The sequence below is a fragment of the Beta vulgaris genome, chromosome 8 (assembly GCF_026745355.1).
Source record: "Beta vulgaris subsp. vulgaris cultivar EL10 chromosome 8, EL10.2, whole genome shotgun sequence".
Classification (NCBI taxonomy): Eukaryota; Viridiplantae; Streptophyta; class Magnoliopsida; order Caryophyllales; family Amaranthaceae; genus Beta; species Beta vulgaris.
The window spans coordinates 7,037,546-7,061,320 of NC_079209.1; the positions used below are offsets into that span (position 1 = coordinate 7,037,546).

Genomic DNA, 23,775 nt, shown 5'->3' on the forward strand with positions numbered 1-23,775 from the left:
ATATATCTATGGGCAAGACCCATTAGGTTAAGTTTTTTGAGGGTGGTGGCTGCGGTGGACCGACGTCGCGCGGGTAGGTTGTCGCAGGTAGCAGTGGGAAGGTAGGTGGTGGGGTGGTGTGGAAAAGGGCCAAAAGGGAGAGGGTGAAATGGCAGTGGGATTTATGGGAAGGTAGGTGGTGGTGGGGGTGGTGAGTGGTGTGGAAAAGAGGAGAGGGTAAAAGGGTAGTGGGGAGGTAGGTGGTGTTGTGTGGTTGGTGGAGGAGATGGGTGGTAGAAAAAAGGAAAGGGTAAAATGATCCATAAAAATAAATTTAGGGCGATTTTAAGTAATTTCAAGGCGATGTTTAACAATCCCCTTTTGTTCTTGGCTCTTCCGTTGATGTCTTTGGGCACAGGCTTGATTGGTGTCTTTGCTGCCTTACGATGCGTGTTTGATGGCCTGCATGTCTTCATTGCGTTGCTGGGACTTCTAATTGCCATATTGATTGTTGGGGTTTATTGGTTTATATAATAAACCTTTGTTTGCTACTGCCGCTACACCTTTGATGTGGCTGGTCACATTTCATCATATTTTTCTTTTAATTTCCAAGGCTGCACCTTTGGTTGGTCTTAATTAATTTGTCTCATGCGAGACTTAATTTTTTTAAAAATTTATTTAATGCTTAAAGGTTTATTGTTTGGTACTTCAAATCTGTTTCAAAACATACTAGTTTCTTCAAAATATCGATGATGTTCATTCCATTGAAAATTTGTTTTTTTGTTTCTGTGATGATGATCATTCCATCACAACTTTTACAAAAATTGGTTCTTTGGTCTCAATTTCAGATCTGTTTCAAAACAGATTGTGAGACATGTTTTGGCTCTCTATGTGTCGTAAGACACGGTTTATGGGTTCTCCTTGTACATTGAGACGACGTTTGTTTATTGAAGAATTGAAGAATTTGAGTTTGATTTTATTTTTATTGGTGTTTTTTATTGTTATTTGTCCAATTGTAACATTCGTTTTACTGCCGTTAAAATTGTGGCAGGGTGTTAGAGAATATTAGACCGTAGGCCTATATCTATGGGCAAGGCCAATTAGGTTAAATTTATTAGGTTAAGTTTATGTTATATTCTATATATAAGTAATGTAATTGTAGTTAATAGAGGCACGATAATACATCTTTTTTCTCTAATTTAACAACCCGTGTCGCAAACCTGTTTCTGCATACGGTGAGACTTGAACTCGAGATCTCCCTTAAACAACATCAAGCGAAAAGAAATCTTTAAAACATGACTTTCCTTATAGGTTATGAGTCTCCGCCCTCGATTTCGAAGTTTTCTGGTCATAGTGTACTAATAACTATGGCTATATGTCCTTTTCAAAAAGATATATGACTATGTGGTGCACGTCTTGAAAGATACCAAATGGTTCAATCATATACCGTGGATACTGCTACCAATAGTATCACTAATATGATTATTATAGGGTTCCTAAGATTTATATTATATTCTTCTTTGTTGTTTGCCGGCGTATTGTGATATTCACTTAACCACAGCTAAGACCTTGACTTAGTTCTCTTTTAGTTTTTTTTTTTGATACATTTAGTTCTCTTTTAGTGGAATGTATATTATAGTAACTTATTCCTTAAAGTTTCAATTCCTAGAAAATGAAAAATTTTATTTGGTTAATCATGAGAAGAATAACTTTCCATGAAAATTCTACTTACCTAATTCCTAATTATAAATAACTTTCACCAATTTATGTGAAATAGTATTAGTGGGAATTTGCACTAGCGACATATTTTATCACCCAAACAACAATACCTCATCTTATTTCCTAGACAGTTATACTTCTCATGTATTTCTATATGTGCCAAACAACCTTTTATTGCAGAAAGTTTAAGTAATGGTGACAATAACACTAGTGCATCTAACTTTCCTGGAAATAGCCACTGATTTAATCAAGGATATTCTCTGATAACAAGTGAACAGACTCAGGATACCTTTATGAACAGGTCGAAATCTTCTCCTATTTTAATCGAAGATTTGCCACCAACCTTGAATTTTAAAGTATCCTGCAACCGTTGAGCAGAAGCAGGATCGCCTCTTCGATGAGAGCTTACAGACAAATCTAGATCAATATGCAAGGCACAATTAACAGGCACGACAACATAAGAACTAGAAAGCTTTACTTTAGTCTTAGGCTTATCTGAAAAGATCTGATCCGTCTTCATCTTCTTAGAAGCCACATTCCATAGGGAATCTTTGTCATCATCAGGCTTGTCAAACAAGATTCTCCGATAATATTTTCTATCATACTCTCTTGTGTAGTCAAACATGTCAGACCAAGCAACAATCCTTCCATGATATTCAGGGACATCAACACCTTTGCACAACAAATAAACATTCACTTTCATACGTATAGCTGACTTGAAGACTGCGTAGTGTATTGCACAATAGCCACCCTCACCTTCAACTGCTGAACACAAGAGCCTATCAAATTCCTGTTGAACATATTCTTCAAGTAAATAAATTGTGTAAAAATAGGCATCACCATCCACTGTCAGGAGACCACGATTAACATCTGTCAACTCTATTCTCATGTTGACATTTATACACTCTGACATAAACTCTATAGGTTTATATGGGTTAACAATAGATAGCAACTTTCTACCATCCAACAATCTCTCTGGATCATTCTTATCTCTTTTGAAAATAACTATATCATCATCTACTAGGTCAATCGTAATTGTGCCAGCCACGCTCAAATCATTATCGTTTTCCCGACCAATTGAAACAGAAAACACTTCCAACAAAATGTCTCCCTGACAGTCATGAACTGAGTCCCTCAATTTATGAGCTGACGGTTGTAGCCTAAATGGTTCCAACCATTTCAAACATATACGAGCATGACGTTCATAATCAATTGCACAACATCTTCTGTTGGCATACCCAAGCTTCGACCAAGCTCTCTCAGCCGATGCAGGCCACACTTCAGCACTCTCATTAATAAAAGTCTGGTTTGAGTTTGTCTCAGTAAAGATTGTTTTAACTATCAAAGACGAATAAATGGGTACAGCCACTAGATTTCTTGTAAGCTCCATATAAGCCTTCTCTGACTCGAAAATAATTGGTGTAGACTGATTTGAGGATGTGTTCAAAAGCGTAATTGAAAGGTGTTCTGTGCGACCAAACGTCTTGCCATAATGAACAACTATACTACCAAAAACAGGAATGCTACCCGTGTCGGAATCCACTTGGCCACGAACAAAATTCGAACCTAAACGTTCCAATAGTAAGACAGAAATGTCAGCGACAACTGCACAAGACAATGCAACGTAGTTCACCGTAGCGTGTCCGCAGCTTCCTTTAACTTCCAAGTGCTTAATTTCTTCATAGTCATTGCTTGTTGCATCGTCTAATTCAACGACACCACTGGCTATTAAAGCATCATCCTTGTCCCTATCCTTAAGAAAGAAAGTAATAACAGGTTTTTGCATCAACAATACAGTGTCAAGATCTGTGACCAGTAAGGCTTGCCCATTCTCGGAGATAAGGTCAGCATGTTCAGCATCATGTTCATAGAGTTCATAGGTTTCAAAATCTGGATCCAATTTATCATAGGCTGATATACTACCGTGAATAGCACATGACAATGATTCGGGAAAGATTGTGATGGAAAACACGTCAATTAATGGCCTTGCCATGTGAAAATGGAAAATTCAGGCTGCAGTAGACATGAAGAAACAATTAATACTGGATTACACATGCACCAAGTCAAGTCATCAAGATATAATAATAATCTAAAAAGTTAAATGAATAACGAGAAGATTATCAAACATCAAATTATCTCTGTTTGTCTTTTTATTAATAATTAAAGATTTGCAAAACAATATAAACCTGAAGCTACAGATAAAAAGATCAGAACTAAGAACTAATACAAGTACAAAACTAATTAAATTCGCTATTGGCTAACAATTATCATAATGAATCATATACTCTGTATAACATAAACCTATCACTCATGAGAATTGAAGCATCATAACAAAATATAACCTGGGAAATAAACAATAGAATGAATAAGAAATCTGAAAGCTATATTTCATAAATAAACAATTTAGATTAATAACAAGTCACAAGTCACATATTAACTATTAACAGGCCAAACGAAAAAATTACGAAGTACAGTTAATAGAACAAGATTAGTCAAAGAGACTTACGAACTTCTGTTTTATGTGTTTGGTTTTGAGAAAAGGACAGGGCAAATAGAAAAACAGGTAAATAATGGAATTGAAATGGGTTTTGTAGATTAGGCTTTTAGAGGGGAATAAACAGAAGGACAGCTGGTTTTTTCTGAGTAGGGACAATGAAATGGCTTTCCGTAGATTAGATTATTAGAGGGGAATAAATAGAAGGATGACTGGTTTTTTCCGAGCGATGACAAAGTTCTTAACAAGGCCTGATTACAAAATACTTCCTCCGTTCCACAATAATTGCAACGTTTCTCATTTGGGTACTATTCATAATCACCCGTATAAGTAGCTTTTGTGCTTTATACCTTTGAAAAAATATACTCATGTGGAATCTTGTTGGATTCCTCTCGATGTGTACTTTATTAAAATCTAGTTTTTATATTTTTACCAAAATGCAACTAAAGATATTACGAGTATAATTTGGGCACTGGTAAAAGTGAAATGAGAAACGTTGTAATTTTTATGGAGCCAAGGAAGTATATTTTTGTAAAAAAAATTTTAATCAACACAAAGCAAGAGGAATTTTATTGCTCATCTAATTACAAATCATATCATGTCTAGCTAATCTCGTAGCATAGTTACGAAAATCTTGATGCCAACAACAATAGATGTAGCCTTAAGATCATCAAAAGTAATTCTTATGTCCAATAAAATGACCCTAAAAGTTACTCTTAGACTTATATCAAATATCTATTTTTCTTTATCATAATGTACTGATAAGTGAATCAGGATCAATGCATAAGATTCATGAGAGAAGAGAGAGAGAGAGATAGAGAAAGGAAATAGGGAGAATTGTGGCTGTACTACAGCATTTCATTCATTCTACTGAATCTGAGGAATTACAGTACTATGTATAGGAAGTACAAGGCATAACAACCTATGGTGACTCAGCAAAATATAACGGCCATAAAGGCATTACAGTGCAGGGAATATTCTTGCATATAGGACAAAAAAGATATTTAGCTAATCATTGAGAGTAACTAACTGAGCACAGAATTTTTGAGAGATATTTCTTAATACTCCCCTTCAAGCTGTGAGGTAAGGATTGTCCTGAACTCCCAGCTTGTGAACTAGTTCAGTGTGCTGAGATACAGAGAGGATCTTGGTGAGTATATCTGCTAGTTGAGACTTGGAGGAAACATGTTGTGGTTTGATGGCCCCTGATTTCACCATGTCTCTAACATAGTGGCAGTCAACCTCCACATGTTTTGTCTTCTCATGGAGGACTGGATTTGCAGCAATAGCAATAGCAGCTTGATTATCACATTTGAGAATGGTGGGAGACAGATGCTTGATCCCTATGTCCTTGAGAAGAGAGGTGAGCCAAGTGACTTCACAGACTGTTAAGGCCATAGCCCTATACTCAGCTTCAGCTGAAGATCTGGCTACAACTGTTTGTTTTTTTGTTTTCCAAGATATAGGAGACTGCCCTAGAAGAATGCAATAGCCTGTTGTAGAGCGCCTAGTATAGGGACAGGAGGCCCAATCACTGTCACAGTAGGCTGTTAGCTGGGCAGCAGAGGAAGAGGCAAGCAAGATGCCTTGACAAGTTGTACCAGCAAGATATCTAAGAAGTTTTTTTGCAGCTTGTAAGTGAGTGGAAGTGGGAGAGTGCATAAATTGGCTTAGGATTTGCACTGTAAAAGCAATATCAGGTCTGGTCACAGTAAGGTATATAAGTTTGCCAAGAAGATGCTGGTAGCTAGTAGGATTAGGAAGAGGGTCTCCCTTGTCAGGAGAGAGCTTAAGATTTGATTCCATGGGCAGTTTGAGAGGCTTAACATTAACCATGCCATATTCTTTAAGAAGATCAAGAGTGTATTTTTTTTGAGAAACAAAGAAACCATTTGGAGATGAGTCTATTTCTAAGCCTAAGAAATATCTCACTGGACCAAGGTCTTTCATATGAAATGTGTTTGAGAGAAGAGTTTTAAGATGAGTGATATGAGATGGATTATTGCCACAAATGAGCAAGTCATCAACATATACCAATATGAGAGTAATGTGAGTGGGAGAAGAATGAGTGAAAAGACTGTAATCTGCTTTGGATTGAAGGAAGCCAAAGGAAATGAGGGTAGTAGAAAGTTTAGAGAACCATTGTCTAGGGGCTTGTTTCAAGCCATAGAGGGATTTTTTAAGCTTGCATACAAGGTTGGGAGGAGGAGAAGAGGTGTAGCCTTGTGGAAGAGACATGTAGACATCTTCCTCCAAGTCACCATGGAGGAAGGCATTAGTGACATCCATTTGGAGAGTGTGCCATTGTTTGAGGGCTGCAACAGCTAGTATGGCTCGAACAGTTGTCATCTTTGCCACTGGAGCAAAGGTCTCACCATAGTCTACTCCCATTTTCTGTTTACAACCCAGTATTACAAGCCTTGCCTTATGTCTATCCACACTGCCATCAGCATGAAACTTAGTTTTATAGAGCCATTTACAACCTATGGCCTTTTTCCCAGTGGGTAGGAGAGTGAGATCCCATGTATCATTATCTTCCAAGGCTGCTAGCTCCTTGTTCATAGCTGTGACCCAGTGAGGGACAGTGGCTAGCACAGGAGTAGGTAGTCTATTGATGAGATGCACTGCTGTCATCACACAATCACCCCAAAAAGAGAGAGGGAGACCTGACTGAAACCTGAGAGATCTTGCAATTTCCAGAATGTGCCTGTGCTTTCTTTCCACCCTAGCATTTTGCTGGGGTCTATCAACACAGGAGGTCTGATGTAGGATGCCTTTAGAGGAAAAAAATTGAACACAGGAGGAATCATGGAATTCTAAAGCATTGTCAGACCTGATGTGTTTAATTTTACAACCAAAGTGAGTGAGAGCATAGTTGTAGAAGGTTTCTAAGGTTGGCAGAGAGTCAGATTTATATTGAAGAAGGTACACCCATGTAGTTCTAGTGCAGTCATCTACAATGGTGAGAAAAAAACGATATTTCTGTCTTGTGCACACCCTATAGGGGCCCCATATATCCATGTGAATGAGATCAAAGGGAGATGTGGCATGAGATGAGCTCAGAGTGTATGGGAGTTTGGTGAACTTGGCCATGGGGCATGTGACACACACTTGAGTCCTGTCATTTATGTAGGGTTTGACACACTCAATATGCTGAAGTTTACCAAGAGAGGCATGTCCAAGCCTATGGTGCCAGAGAGCAAATTAAAGGACAGAGGGGCTGTGGAAGATGTGTGAGCAGTTAGACAAGCTGGTATGTGAGAGGAAGGAAGAGAAGTTATGTCAACTGCAGGGGGTGAGGTAAGATAATACAGACCATTTTTTTGCTTGCCTACAGCCTTGATGGATTTGGTGATGGAGTCTAGGATCACACACTGATCCTTGGTGAAAAGAACATCACAGTGATTATCTCTGATGAGTTTATGTATGGACAGGAGATTATGGTGAAAATGAGGAACAAAGAGAACTTGATTAAGAGTGAGATTAGCAGGGAGATGAACTGTGCCAATGTGGGAAATTGTACTGGTAGCACCAGTAGGAAGGGTGATATTGAAGTTGCTAGGAGCAGGTGAGGGTTGAATTAGGTGAGAAAAATGAGCAGTCATATGGTCTGAGGCACCTGAGTCCAGAATCCATTCACTTATGATGCTGGTGGCATTATGACAGGACACCATGCCTGAGAAATTATCTAGTTCCTCATCAGTGTCACCACCTTTGTAAACAGCCATGGCAGAGGCATTAGAGGAGCTAGGTAGCAGTTTCATAAGTTGTTCAAATTGTTGTGGTGAGAATGTGATATTGCCATGGGAAGAAGGGGAAGGAAGTGAAGGGATGGCTGCTGCAGCAGCTATTTTAGGAGGATAAGATGGTCGGTTCTGGTTCCATCTTGGTGTCTCAGGCTGTTTGATTTGTGGTTTGAAGTTCTGAAAAGGTTTGTGTTTAGGATGAGACTTTGGAAAGCCAATAACATGCCAACATCTAGTGTTAGTGTGACCTTTCAAACCACACACAGAACAAACCATATTTTTGTCAGGATTATGATTGTTGTTTCTGCTAAACATAGCAGAAACATCATGATCAATTCGAGGTATGGTGAGAATTTCTCTCTGACTCTCTTCCTGTTGAAGAACAGCACAAGCAGTTTCCACAGATGGCAAAGGGGTAAGCATCAATAAATTACTTCTTTGAGGCCCAAATGACTCATGTAGACCATTTAAAAACTGAAACAATTTACTTTCATCTTGATATCTGGTGATTGTTTCAAGGAGAATTTTGACATCATCAGTCATGGAAGTAATGGCAGGTAAAACATTCATAGAATCAAGTTCTTCCCATAAGCTTCTCATACTTGTATAATAGTCATTTATAGAACCTTGCTGTTTTAAAGCATATAGATCTCTATTGATTTTGTATTTTCTAGACCCATTAGATAATGAAAATCTTTGTTCAAGATGAGCCCAAATATCCTTAGCAGAAGTTAAATACAAAACAGACTTTTTTACCTGATCTGATAAGGAAGAAAAAAGCCAGGATATTACCATAGAATTACATGTCTCCCATTGTTCTCCTTTGTTAGCATCAGTTGTGGATTTGACCACTGTGCCAAGAACGAATCCTAGTTTCCTTTTAGATGATAGAGCAACCTCCATTGATCTTCTCCAAGATCTATAATCACTGGGTCCAGAGAGTTTATCCACGTTGATGGAGTTTGCTCCATCAGACGGATGAAGATAAAGGGGGCTTTGAGTATCAAGAACCATTTTTCAGAGAGAATGATTTAGCAGAATTTTTGAGAGAGGAAATGAATCTTATTTTTGCATTTCCTGCTCTGATACCATGATAAGTGAATCAGGATCAATGCATAAGATTCATGAGAGAAGAGAGAGAGAGAGATAGAGAAAGGAAATAGGGAGAATTGTGGCTGTACTACAGCATTTCATTCATTCTACTGAATCTGAGGAATTACAGTACTATATATAGGAAGTACAAGGCATAACAACCTATGGTGACTCAGCAAAATATAACGGCCATAAAGGCATTACAGTGCAGGGAATATTCTTGCATATAGGACAAAAAAGATATTTAGCTAATCATTGAGAGTAACTAACTGAGCACAGAATTTTTGAGAGATATTTCTTAATATGTACTCTTTAAATCAATTGTATAAAAGTATAATATTACTATTCCCATGTTCTTTTGGACTGAAAAAAGTCCTATTTGAAGTGAACAGAACAAATTATTGAGTATTAATTAATAATAATAACAACAACAACAACTGATATATTAATAATAACGATAATGAAAATGAAAATAAAAATAATAATGATAACGATAACTTGATTGAGAATGAATCTGAACTAAAATGATGATATCTGGCCATCAATAAAGAACCTACATCAGCAAGAAACTCTGTTTGTGCGGTGCATAGGTTGTAATAATAATGATAACGATAACAGGTCCTGCAAGAGCCTCGTATTTGGCCTGCAATGGTTTAGCAATATCAATACGGAAAGAAACCAATATACAATGTGCTTATACAAAAGTTTGATTCTGGCTTAAAATGTTCCAAGATGCTCTAATTTCATGGTCACCAGAGCCATTATGCAGAGTAACAAAACATAGGAAAAGATCGAGGCTTTAGAATGCATGAATTTTACAGGAAGAAAGAATTGATAGAAGACAGAAAAATAGCAGTTGCCACAAGCTAGGGCTGGAGGCATTGCACCATTGCTCAAGTACATTATAATAACAAATCATTATTCCATAGACTGCAATTCTTTAAGAAATGCAGTTACTAACTTTCAAAAAACACTCGCAATGACCACTGAAACCATATGAATGAGACAAATATAATCAACAATTGCACAATCAAGACCAGAGTAATGCTCAGAAAAGGGGGAAAATGTAGTATTATGAATACAATTGAAGTAACAATTGGAGGCCCATATACAAAGCTGATGGGTACTGCAACGTCGTCCAGATGCAGGCAATAAACTTCAGTGTCTGTGCAAGGGTTTAAATATGAAGAGCTAACATGGTTCATATCATCATATCAGCATTCAACTACAGTTTCCAAAACAAACATTAGAAAAAAAAAAAAACTAAAGTGCGCGAAAATTTATTTTTTATGCAGAAAAGAATTGCAATATATGTTATAAGCTTCAAGCCTTCAACACTTAAAGCTTACACAATCAGAAGTTCAGAACTTACATGATCATGATTACCAAACTAAGTAATTAAGAAAACAAAGCACATAACTCCAACTTAAAGCTGGTAACAAAGAACTAGTAGCACGCATAAATGGTAATACATAAAAGTGATTTATACTGAAATCAAAACTAAACAGTTGAAGAACACCAATATAGGATATATCTCTTTCATAAGCATGGGATTGGAAGACCAGAAATAAATAGATTCTCTTTTCAGCATGCATTTTGTGAGCATTTGGTCAATTCATGTACTAGAATCATTCTTCAGTAAGTACTTTGGCTGTTCGACTGTTTGAAAGCATCCAGAAGTACTTAGATCGCATGTGCAGATTCAAGATGAAAGCATGTGGAAGACTGCTACAGCTAGTTTCACACTTCACTGCCTTGAAAGGTAATTAAAGCTAATTATCCTATTAGCACAAAAAAACCTAGTGATTATGCAAGTGTATAAGGTTATCCTTGAAATAATTTTTCTTCTAGATGCTTCCTCTTGAAGGTTTTGACCTCCTCGTCAATATATACAGCCTCTGAGTCATACCTAAAAGGAGGAAACGAAATACATGTGACCAAATATAAGCATACATATATCGAGATCACATAAATTTTCAAGATATACTACGGCCTATGGGAACTCGTAAGCTATTCCTTAGCAAGAAACTCCCAGTTAGAAAATATAAAAGATCAGATATATATACAGTAGGATAAATCTAACGTATAAAAAACAAAGATACCCATTCGAATGTGTCATAATAAGGCGAACAGAATTTGGATGAGTATAAGCGAAAGACTCACTGAAATAAGCAGCCCCCAACAATCGAACTGAGCTTCTTTCCAAATCGAACAATAGGGCCGATTGTGAGGCTTCCTCCAACTGAAGCCAAAGCCACACCTCCAAATTAGATAGCAACAAGACAGCAGAAGTAAGAAAGATAGCAAGAAAACAGAGATCACTAACAAAAGATCACACATGAATGATATATTTGTAAATGTAAATATTGTACCTGATTTTTTATAAAGTCGATGTACTTTTCATTACCAATTTCTTCACATCAAACAGTAGCAAGTAGCAACCATAACCTGCAAATGATTTGAGGCATGAAGAATAATACCATATTACATCACTTGTCTCAAGACAATAATAAGTCAAATCATATACCTTGTGCATGGGAAAGTCAAGGTCCTTTTTCTCCTTAACAACTTTCTGTACGTTCATACCATGTTATGCTGAATTGCTGATTCCCTTTACAGATTGCTCTGCTAGTGTATTCTGTTTCCTATTGCTTTGTGTGGACACTTGCAGCAGTTTGATTTTTATCAATCTGTTTGGTTTTATTCAATATCGTGCCATATAGATTCCCATGTAATGAAATGTTGCATAACCAACAATTTTCTCATGTAATTCCATCAAATGCATCACTGCTAATCTGAATCATTTACTGGCAATTATTACTCTTATGTTCAAGTGGCATATCTTAAGCACTACAAGCAGTCTGAAGTTTTCAAGACAAAGGTATAGATATTTGGATGCTATTTTTGTTATGTTAGTACCTGAATTTTTTATTGGTATTGAGTTCTACATTCTATATCTTTGTCATTAATGCTTCTTTTTTTCTAAAACACTTACCTACTTACAGAAGTTTGCATACTTGTCTACTATCTTGAAATGATCAGTCCTTAGTGTTCATGCTTAAGTTTCTCCTCCAAGCTTTTAGTTAAAGACATTTTAATTTTTTCTAATATATGTGATATTGTTCTTATTGTTTCAAAAGAGGGTACAAGGACACAAGCAAGCTAGTCCAAAAAATTATCGAAAATCTAATCCCGATAATATTCCTCGTGATGATCGTATTGAACTGCTAGTTATGACTGAAGATGGAGTGGATGGTTTCATTAACAACTATATACATATTGTTCGTGAAGTGAGAGACAGAGATGCTGGCTAGGCAAGGAAATTGGTGGTGTATGGTGTTTATCACCTTCTAGCAAGTATATTTCTGTATTTTTAAGGCTGACAATCAACTTTGATGGCGTTTTGAAACTTGATATTCTAATATTCAAACTTTCTGTATACTTCATTGGATATTTAGGAGGGTCAAAATGGAAACTTTGTATTGCCTTTGACAAAACAACTGATCATGTATGTGATAATGGTGTAGAACATGAATTAAATTCATTTTCTGTAAGATATACCCATTTTCCAAAATATCTAGAAATGAATGTTCTACGTGGGACAATTAGGCGATTGCAAAACTCACAAAATTTAGGGCTAGACGATATCAAAAAATCAATCGACATAGTCATAACAATGTTTTGTGAACCCACAAAATTAGATGGAATTCTAAGCCGGATAACTTCAAATTTGAAATGCGGATTGTCCTTTGATTTGTCTGATTCCGTGAAAAAGTTATTTCGAGATTACAACACATTGTGCGAAGCGTATACCTCGTCTTGTGAGAGATTGTTGTGGGAAGATATTGATAAATGCTTTAACATTGAAACAAGAATTGGATCGAAAAATACTGATGAACGTAAAGAAATGCTGGGGATTTTAAAGCCTGTTGACATAGTTAAATGTAAAGAGAGAGTTTCAAAGAACAAAGCCGGGAAAGACCATCTCAAGTCACAGTCAGATCCTGAATCAAGCCGAGAAAAAAGTGATAAGGAAAGGAAGCGGGACAAGGGGAGGAAAAAGGGTGGGAGGGTCTTTTTTCCCCTCCTTTGATTTTTCATCATAGCCGTCAACGACACCCAAAATCCTTCCCCCTCCTTCCTTTGAGTAGCACCCTTTCATCACCAACCTGGAATTCGAAGGTTTGAGTCTTCCAATTAGTCATATAGTGCCTACCTTTTCTAACCATTGTAGTCCCGAATTTATATCCGAGTTGCGGCAGGGGTAAGAAATCCTCCACCATAGTGGAACCGGGAAGCTGCGAGCATAAAGACTTGCAAATTATTTCCCTTTGAACTGATTCCTCTGTACTCAAGGATACCCCAAAAGCTCCTGTTGGTTGCAATGGAACTTGTAACCTCTCCACCACCGTGGATCCACCATCACCACCATTACTCCACTGTTAATAACCATTTCTCTACCATGACCACCACTTCTCCACCATTTCTCCTTTTTTCTCCCCTTGTTCTGCTTTCCTTCCTTATCACTTTCTTCTTGGCTTGATTCAGGATTTGACTCTGACTTGGGAGAGTCTTTCCCTGCTTTGTTCTTTAAACTCCCTTCTTACATTTAACTATGTCAATAAGCTTTAGAATCCCCAACATTTCTTTACATTCATCAATATTTTTCAACACAATTCTTGTTTCAATGTTAAAGCATTTATCAATATTTTCCCATAACATTCCCTCACAAAACGAGGTATATGCTTCGCGCAATGTGTTGTAATCCCGAAATAATTTTTTCACGGAATCAGACAAATCAAAGGACAATCCGCATTTCAAATTTGAAGTTATCCGGCTTAAAATTCCATCTAACCTTGTGGGTTCACAAAACATTGTTATGACTATGTCGATTGATTCTTTGATATCGTCTAGCCCTGAATTTTGTGAGTTTTGCAATCACCTAATTGCCCCACATAGAACATTCATTCCTAAATATTTTCAAAAATGGGTATATCTTACAGAAAATGAATTTAATTCATATTCTACACCATCATCACATACATGATCAATTGTTTTGTCAAAGACAATACAAAGTTTTCATTTTGACCCCCTAAATATCCAACGAAGTATACAGAAGACTTGAATATTAGAATATCAAGCTTCAAAACGCCACCAAAGTTGATTATCAGCTTTAAAAATACATAATTATACTTGCTAGAAAGTGATAAGCACCATACACCACTAATTTCCTTGACTAATTAGCATCTCTGTCTCTCACTTCACGAACATGTATATAGTTGTTAATGAAACCATCCACCCCATCATCAGTCCTAACTAGCAGTTCAATACGATCCTCACGAAAAATATTATCGGGATTAAATTTTCGGTACTTTTTTGGACTAGCTTGCTTGTGTCCTTGTACCCTCTTCTGAAACAATAAGAACGATGTCTTATATATTAGAAAAAATTAAAATGTCTTTAACTAAAAGCTTGTACCCTCTTCTCAAAATCGGCATAATCTTCCTAGGTAGCCTCAAATTCAAGAAACCCCTGCCACTTAATGAGGACCTCTATGCCAACATTGGAAGCATGAGAAGTGTTCCTAACTCCCAACACTGATTTAGGTGCCACTTCCTCGTCAAATCAAAGGAGAGTTGAGGAAGAAGAGTTGATAACACAGGAGCCAAACCAATAAATTTCTTCATTTGTAAAAGTAGTTGGTAAGCCACTCGCCTAATCCTCTTTAAAACTTGAAAGGGGCCATAAAAACAAGGTGCTAACCTAGCACAAGGTCTGTAGGAGAGAGACTTCTAGAGTTCTACCTATAAGGCTGAAATTTTAAGTACACCTTATCCCCCACAACAAATTCTTCAGCTCTCCTGCTTCATGATATGTTGAGACCTTAACAGATATGCCTTCAAGTCATCTGGAATAGCATCCCTCTCCTGCAATTGGTCCTCTACGGAAGAAACAGCAGTGCTTCCCTTTCCAAACTTCAGTAAATTCGGAGGGTCTCTACCATATAAAGCCTTGAAGGGAGTGCAACTGATGGAACTTTGGTGAGAGGTGTTGTACAAATAATTAGCCCACAATAGCCACTTGGCCCACCCTTTTGGTCGTCCATTGATGAAGCACCGACAATAGGTCTCCAACCCTCTATTGACCACTTCAGTTTGGTCGTCTGATTGTGGATGATACACCGTAATTCTATTTAAAGAAGACCCTTGTAAGCAAAATAACTCCTTCCAAAAGAGGCTAATGAAAAGACAATGGTGAAAGGGAACCCATAGAGCCTGACTATTTCTTTAATAAAAAGTGAAGGGATGCTTTAGGGAGATGAAGTGGCCAAATTTGGTAAGGCTATCAACCATTGCTATAACAATGTCTACGCATAGAGATTTCGACAACCCTTCCATAAAGTCAAGAGATATGTCTTCCAAAAGGCCTACTGGCTTTAGGTTGGAAGCTTTGTATTGTTGACAAGCAAGAGAGGACATAGGTTGTCACACTTCTCATACCTGGCCAATACCATTCCCCGCCATCCTTTGATATGACTTGAAATCCCCGAATGGTCTCCTAAAGAAGAATCATAGTATTCCTTCATCAGAAGGGGAATATACTCAGATTTGGAAGGTAACACCAATCTGCCCTTATACTTCAGAACCCTTGGTCCAAGATGTATCCCTTGGGAACCGATCTTCCTTGCTCAATAGCTTCAGTAAGTTGAATGATGAAACATTCTTGCACTCTTGCTGTATATTGTCTCATAGCCTCCCAATCAATGTTGTTAAATGAAACCAGGCTGAACATTCCATTTTCACTTGGGGTCCCTCCTACCCGGATAGAATATCAGCTACCGTGTTGTGAGTGCCAAGTTTGTACTGAATATCAAATTCATACCCCATTGCTTGCTCATCCACCTTTGGTACTCCACTCCCTCTTCCCTTTAGGCCATCAAGAATCTCAGTCTTTGTTGGTTAGTACGAATGATAAATTTCCTGCCCAACAAATATTGCCTCCACTTACGTACTACAAGTACTATAGCCATCAATTCTATTTCATAGATGGATTTCAGCCTTGCTCTTTGCCCCGATATCTTGCTGAATTATGCAACTGTGTGAACAGATTGCATTGATTGCATTAATACTGCTCCTAAACCATAGCGAGAAGCATCAACCTCAACTTGGGGTCCCTCCTACCCGGATAGAACATCAGCTACCCTGTTGTGAGTGCCAAGTTTGTACTGAATATCAAATTCATACCCCATTGCTTGCTCATCCACCTTTGGTACTCCACTCCCACTTCCCTTTAGGCCATCAAGAATCTCAGTCTTTGTTGGTTAGTACGAATGATAAATTTCCTGCCCAACCAATATTGCCTCCACTTACGTACTACAAGTACTTTAGCCATCAATTCTATTTCATAGATGGATTTCAGCCTTGCTCTTTGCCCCAATATCTTGCTGAATTATGCAATTGTGTGTTCTGATTGCATCAATACTGCTCCTAAACCATAGCGGGAAGCATCAACCTCAACAATAATTGTTTGAAAAAAGTCGGCATCTTAAGGACCATAACATGAGTCATAGCTCTCTTTAGGGCCACAAAAGCTTGTAAAGCTTCCTCATTCCATCCAAACTGTTCTTTCTTCAATTGATTGGATAAGGGGGCTTCGATATTTGCATACCCAAGTAAAAACTTACGGGCACAAATCCTTCCCCCTCCTTCCTTAGATTTTTCATCATAGCCGTCAATAACACCCAAAATCCTTCCCCCTCCTTCCTTTGAGCAGCACCCTTTCATCACCAACCTGGAATTCCAAGGTTTGAGTCTTCCAATTAGTCATATAGTGCCCAACTTTTCTAACCATTGTAGTCCCGAATTCATATCCGAGTTCCCCGGGGGTAAGAAATCCTCCACCATAGTGGAACCGGGAAGCTGCAAGCATACGGACTTGCAAATTGCTTCCCCTTGAACTGATTCCCCTATACCCAAGGATACCCCAAAAGCTCGTGTTCGTTGCAATGGAACTTGTAACCTCTACACCACTGTGGATCCACCATGAGTCCATGACCACCACTTCTCCATTGTTAATAACCCTTGTTAGCTTTATAGTACGTGGCAGGGAAAAAAAATGCGCTCGCGGTCGCGTTCACGGGAACGGTCGCGTTGTCGCGAGAACGGCTTGTAACGTCGAAATAGAACGTTTCGCGGCCAACGTGGCGTGAATTTTTTAAAAAAATTCACATTAATATGTTTTAACCTTATTTGCATTTTTTTAGTTTATGAAGCATTATTACAACATAATATAATCAAATCTAATAGAGTATCATGTTTCCTCAACTATATAATTAAATCATAAAAAAAATTTGGCCAATGTTTGAAAAGAACGGAGGTAACGGGGATAAAATCGTTTTAACGCGGCGAGTTCGCGTTACGGAACGGACAACGCGGCGAGAAGTACGTGAATTTTATTATGGCGTTCCATAACGGGATTTCGCGGAACGGCAAATCCAAAATCCGTTACAGAACGGCCGTTCTGTAACGGAACGGGAGAGTTTTAATTCCGTGGTACGTGGACTAGTGATGCCGATAACAGAATTAAAGGAGAATTCTGGCTGGATCCCCTTTGAGTCCTCCTCATCGTCATCGTTCTCTAGGTGGTACTCCACCATGTTCAGGTCAACCTTATCTTCGCCCTCCTCATCATCAGTAATGAGGACAATGTGCTCCTTCCTTTTACACTTATGTCCAATTATCTATTTGTCATCACTTCAAAAGCACAACCCCTTTCCCTCTTTTGTTGAATTCTTTTCTCGGTTAATTAAGTGGCTAGAAAATTGGAAGGGTTTCGGTTTTGTGTTTGATGTTGTGGCTCCATTGACAGGTTGGAAGGCAAGAGGATTTTTCTAGTTTGGTGGAGTATATGATGATGGAGTGAAGGTAGTAAAGGTTTTTAGGTTTATTTTTGTGGTGGGAATTGGGCTTTGCACTTTTAAAAGATTTACCAAGGGACCCCGATTTCCAGCTTTTCCTTAACTTCAGCTAACAATCTACTTCGGCCCTAATATTTTCTGTGAGTCCATTTATAAATTTCCCTTTAGCAAATTCTTCTGGAATTCCATCTAAGGGGGCCAACAGCTCAATGAGCTTCCGACGGTATTCTCCTACACCCTCCATTTGTCGATGGTCGATGCAAGGCACCAGTGGATACAGAAATGGCGAAGTTAGACCGACTTCAACCTCTCACAAGTCCTGCAGCGGTGCTCCCACTGGAAACAGAATAGTGCATCCTCTTCCAACACAACCACCACGGCTTCCACCTTATCCTCTTCACTGAGGAAGTAGAAATCAACGAACCTCTCAGCACGAAAAATCCAGCCATCAAGATTCTGGCCATCAAACAACGGCATATTCAGCTTCTTGAACCTCCAATTCTGACCCAAGTCTACCCTCCCTTTCTCCAGAATCCGAAGTGTCTAGTGGACGTCGTTTGGACCCTCCCACATCTGATTTTGCTTCGCCTCCTCGAATCCTCGAACAAAGAGAATCAAGAGGTGTTCGCATCTCTCTCAGGAATTTCTTTTGATTTTCCTTGTTGGCCATTAAATTTCCCTTCCATTTGCAGAGAGAAAACCGATCGATAGCTGTTACCAGAGTTGCTCAATGAATTGTTGTTGCTCAGCCCGTGAGGTATTCAAGACATTAGCAACCTCTTGAGCTATCATGGAGCGCATGTCCATATATCACTGCTCGACCTTCCAATTGATGGACGAAGGGGCCATGTTCCCCGTGGTTAGATTGGAACTGCTCTCACTCTGATAAGAATCAACCTGCTGCAAGAGTCTACGCAGAGCAACAGGAAAGAAAATACACTAGCGGAGCAATCAATAAAAGGAATTATGGACGTATTTAGTGAATCAGGGTAATTCACTCAATAAAAGCTAGCCCCAATTCAAGAGGAGGCACTCTCCCTAATGAGATAATACTCGGTATAAGTTTCACAATTGATTTCTCTCACCACTCCAGTTCTCTATTTATACACATCCTAACAAACTTCTTGCACTATTAGAAACCCATAACAACTTAACAAACTATATTTAGCTGTTTATTTAATTGCTTCATTACCCTTCTTTTCCTTAAACCTCTTCCCTAGCAAATGTAACCTGAATAGGGGTTGCTAGGTGGGTTCTTAGCACAGATATACAGATTATACAAACATAACAAATACCAAGTAAATTATCAAATTAACCAAATCTGAAAACAGAAATAGAAAAAAGAAGATTTAGTGGAAGTTCATTTTCAAGCTAAATAAAATACTCACACAAGTGATAAGACGATAAGTAACATAACCCACAAGCATAGCATTCAAAGGGTTAAATATATATCAGACATTTCATTAAAAATCACTTAAGCACTCCTCATATTTTTTGCCAACTCTAGCAACAGCCCTAAAGCAAGTAATCTATTTTAAAAGATAATCTCTCTCAGGCAATTCATCGAACAATTGGCGTGTACAGCCCAAATTTTCAACTTTTCAAAAATTGATCAATTAAAACATCATATACTCCAAAAAATGAACAATATATACTTCAGAATAGATTATAAATCTTACCTTTATGATGAGTACGTACCATTTGAATAAACCAGAAATATAAGAAAGTAGAAGATAGCTCTTGTATGTTATGAATCTAAATGGAGAAGGAAAAGAAGTTCATTAAAAAAGTGGAAAAGGGGAAAAAAGGGAAAATGAACTATGTTTTGAGTTGAGTTAAATACGAAGTATCAAGTATAATACTACACTCAGTAGAAACCAAGTGTGAATGAAGGGAATTAAAATAATTCCTCCATAACAATATAGATATTACAATTTGACTAAAAATAGCTTTTTAGACCAAGTATAACATCTACATTTTTAACGGAGAAATCAAAAAATAAAACATTGAATATCATGTGGACACCACATGGGGGCAATTTCACCTAGGTTAATAAGTCTGCGTACTTGTTTTTGTTAAATACAATATATTGTTGGGACTTGTTAGAGTTGGACCGACTAAAAATAATTGATAGTTCAAACTAATTAAAGAAGAATGCTAAAAGTTTGGACTCTTAGTATAAATTTTTCCTATCAAGAAATCGGATTTAATTATGACAATTGTAGTCGATATTTCCAAAAAAAAAAAAAAAAGTAACCTTAGTTACAAAAGGTCAATAAACTATGATTAGACTTTATCTTCTATTCTACTTCTCCCACATGTGTGTGACAACTTACATATATATTAACCATCGTGTTGAGATCCTCTAGAGTTTCAAAATAACTCTACACGGTAGAGTTCGTTAAATATTAGTCGTTGATTAAGAAATCAAAGGTTTGTATTTTCTTTCCCAAAAATCCCCCCTATTTTCCCCCGAATATCCTGCCCATATCTTTTCCTTTCCCACTAATCATGAGCCCTTGATTTTATAATATATGGTCAGGATTCAACTCTACTTTTTAGAGTTTTCATAAAACTCTAAAGGATCCGGACCCATTAACCATCCTTGCCAGCGCAAAACTGTGGCAAATTCAACAAAACATGGTAGCAACAACATTCATCCATGCCAATAAGAAATAGCATCCACACGCACAAGAAGAAAAAATAAAAACATAATTGAGGTTTTACGACAACAATAGCAAAGCCTTAGTCCCGAAATGTATCGGAACTTTTATCCAACAACATATTATTGAAGAGATATCTCACAAAGTAATATACTACAAAAAATGCTAATCGACAATATTTCCTAATTGTTATACATATACAATTAGAAATTTTCAATTTTAAAAATATGTGTTGACAAACCTGCAAAGTTAGAATGGCTAAACTCAATAATTCTATTATATATATAAAAAAAAGTACGAATTATCAAGAATGAGCTCCAACACTTACTAAACAATCCAACCACATTGAAATGACTTGACTCAAACCAAAAAGATAATTACCTACTTAAAACCAAGTCAATTTATGAAACATCCCAACGTCGCTTGTAACATAATTATTGAACAAGAATGACATCTAAAAATAGTTCACACCCAGATAACTGATGACAAATTTGTTCTTATTGACTACAACTAAAAATAAACATCAATATTACACCAAAACCCAAAAACATACACACACTTCCTAAAAAAATTCATTCAATAATGGAAGTTGAACATTTGATCTTCTTAGATTAAGATTAATAATTTATTATGGAATAAGCTGTAGACATCATTTTCCACCAATCATTAAATTAACCCTCCATACGTAGTAGCCTAGTAGGGATGATATTAAAGCTCAAAGTTGGAGATTTCACCAAAATCCATTAAATTGGGTGGGAGCGGGATGATTATGAGTTTTTCAAATCGAATATACATTATGAATCGGACAAGCAAAAATAAACATGACAAAAAAAAACACGATTCCACCACTCAAATCAAACAGCAGCTAGGCCCTTCGTATAGATTGAGTTACTTCTTTCTTTCCTTAGTGATAATGATAAAGTGTCAAAAACTGTTAAACATGAGAGAATTCAGACCACGTTGAAGCAGAGCAAATGGGAACAAACAAAGCAATCACACACTTGCATATAATGATATACCTTCCAAGTATAAACACAAGAGAAAGAAATGCAAATGTAATAGAAATGAAGAGAAATATGAAAACTAATACAGGTGGAAAGAAGTTGAAAAATCAATATTACATGTATTCAATAACTTACGCACTACATGAGGGTAAAATTATTGAGATCATACTTACAAGTTACAGCAAAAACCAGCAAACAATATGTGTAAATGCGTTCAATATATACCTAAAAAGTTTTGGAATGAGGGACATTTAGTTAATATGTATTAACCAAAACCTAAACATCATTAACAAAGTTTAAGTAAACTCACCTCTGTTACCTCGACTCGGCATTTTTCTCCAAATACCCGGGTCGGTACTACACGACACCGACTCGGGTATGAAATACGTGTCGGATCCTTCAAATTGCACTCCGACGCGGCGCTGAACCCTAGTTGGTAGATCTGAAAAATTGATGTCGCTTCATGAGAAAATGGTGAATTATGTTAGGGCTTTTTGCGTCCATAGTGAGGCGACTCCATTTATGTTGTTTCCATCCATTTTCGATTGATGGTAGGAGGGAATGGAGTTGCAGAGGACAGAGGTTGAAGGAGGAAGAAAAACCAGTCGAAAAAACGTGGGTTTCTTTCAAGCTCATTCTGTGGTTTATCAGGAAGTAAATTGGTGGGCCAAAAGTAATTTGTTTTTTATCTGGAAGGAGTTTACACAAAATGAGCTTGTTTTACTTTTTTAATTAAAAAAATAGGTGGGCCAAGGAGCTTTATCATCTTTCTCTATTTATAAGATGTCATGTGATATACTGATATGTTATCATCTAAAGATTTTTTTGTAATATTAAATATTATACATACCTAATTATTAAAGACCAAAGTAGCCACTGTTCTTCCCTTATCTTTTTGTCTACTTTCTCCGTTTTTTTTACTCGCTACACTTTCTATTATGGGGTGTTTCACATTACTTGCTACACTTCTTTTTTGGGCAATAAACTCTCTCTATCTCTCTCCTCCCACATGGGTCCCTTTTCTTTTTACTCTCTACCTCTCTCTTCTCCAAAAATTGCATAAGAGTCCGTGAAATGAGAAGTATAGCGAGTAAAAAGAAACGGAGGAAGTATATTTGTTCAATAATTATCTTTGTTCTTTATATTTTTATACTACCATACTGTAGCCAATTAGCCATCCTTTGTTTTGCAAGTCTTTTTTTCTCTTTGCTTACACACATGTAAGTTCTCATTCCAGATAAAAAAAACAAATTACTTTTGAGTTTTTCTTATTGCCTTTTTGGAGTTTGATTTATTTTTAGGAAAAAGATAATACTTGTGTGAATGTGTAGATACTTCTTTTAATTACTTCATTAAAATATGTTTTGCTTTAAAAGAATATGGTTTGCTTTAATAGAATAATTTGTTGCAATTTTTATTATTTTAGTGCTACTAAAGTTGTTGGTTGATAAAAAAATTTAATGTCTAGCAGGTCAATTGATTGCTTATAATGGGTAGTAAGGAAACTGAAACTATGGATCTCCCTCCGAGAAGGTTGATGACCAAAGACAATGGAGTACTTACAAGCTTATTCACTCAAAAAATAGACCGACTCCACAACGAGTTGAAAATTTGGTTTTCATCGAAAGCAATCGACGTCTTCTATCAAGAAACACAAATCAAAACAAAAATGAGAAAACTACTATGTCAAATGTGGGTGGCGATTAGTTTAATAAAATGGAAGACAAAGAGATTTCTAGAGTTTATTCGAATGAAACTACAAGAAATAATTAAATTTAATTACGCTATCTATTGTTTTTGAGACAATCTATACTAATATATTAAAAGGCGTGCGTAAACCAGGAACGGTGCCACGTGGCGCTCTCCCTAGGGAGTTTTAGTTCATGTAAAAATCCATGTACAATAAAAAAATTAGAAATTGCATGGTATAGGTTTTGATCCCATGACCTCAAGTTCATGTGCTAAAGTTTAACCACTAGACCAAGTTGTATTTAGTGATATCATATCAAAGTACAATATTAATAAATGAAATTTTTCTTACCCGGGGCATAGCCCGGGCCTAATAACTAGTTAAATATTATTCCGTGCGTTCACTGTAATTAGATATTATATTATGTGCGGTCTCAAAGGTTCATTTGATTGAAATATCTTAAACTATATA

At 37.1% G+C, this 23,775-nt stretch overlaps 1 protein-coding gene and 1 long non-coding RNA gene across 12 annotated transcripts; both read right to left on the minus strand.

Annotated features, from left to right (window-relative positions):
- Positions 1 to 1,557: 1,557 nt before the first annotated feature.
- LOC104900885 (hypothetical protein) lies at positions 1,558 to 4,413 on the minus strand. Of its 2 annotated transcripts, XM_048634893.2 has the most exons (3): positions 4,205 to 4,413; positions 2,455 to 3,711; positions 1,558 to 2,370 (listed from the first exon to the last, which is right to left on the minus strand). In XM_048634893.2, exons 2-3 carry the CDS (start codon positions 3,689 to 3,691, stop codon positions 1,979 to 1,981), a joined length of 1,629 nt encoding a protein of 542 aa, XP_048490850.1. In that variant the 5' UTR covers positions 3,692 to 3,711; positions 4,205 to 4,413; the 3' UTR covers positions 1,558 to 1,978. The 2 variants fall into 2 exon arrangements, with proteins under 2 accessions (XP_048490850.1, XP_010686718.1); XM_010688416.4 differs by having other exon boundaries at positions 1,558 to 3,711; positions 4,205 to 4,407.
- Positions 4,414 to 10,299: 5,886 nt separating this feature from the next.
- On the minus strand, positions 10,300 to 22,292 carry LOC104900886 (uncharacterized). Of its 10 annotated transcripts, none has more exons than XR_007268865.2 (7): positions 21,925 to 22,292; positions 21,788 to 21,839; positions 19,627 to 19,702; positions 11,558 to 11,825; positions 11,403 to 11,478; positions 11,194 to 11,272; positions 10,300 to 10,939 (listed from the first exon to the last, which is right to left on the minus strand). It is a non-coding gene; the product is annotated as an uncharacterized LOC104900886 (long non-coding RNA). The 10 variants fall into 10 exon arrangements; XR_007268871.2 differs by having other exon boundaries at positions 19,646 to 19,702; positions 21,795 to 21,839; positions 21,925 to 22,291; XR_007268866.2 differs by having other exon boundaries at positions 21,795 to 21,839; positions 21,925 to 22,291.
- Between the last annotated feature and the right edge of the window lie 1,483 nt (positions 22,293 to 23,775).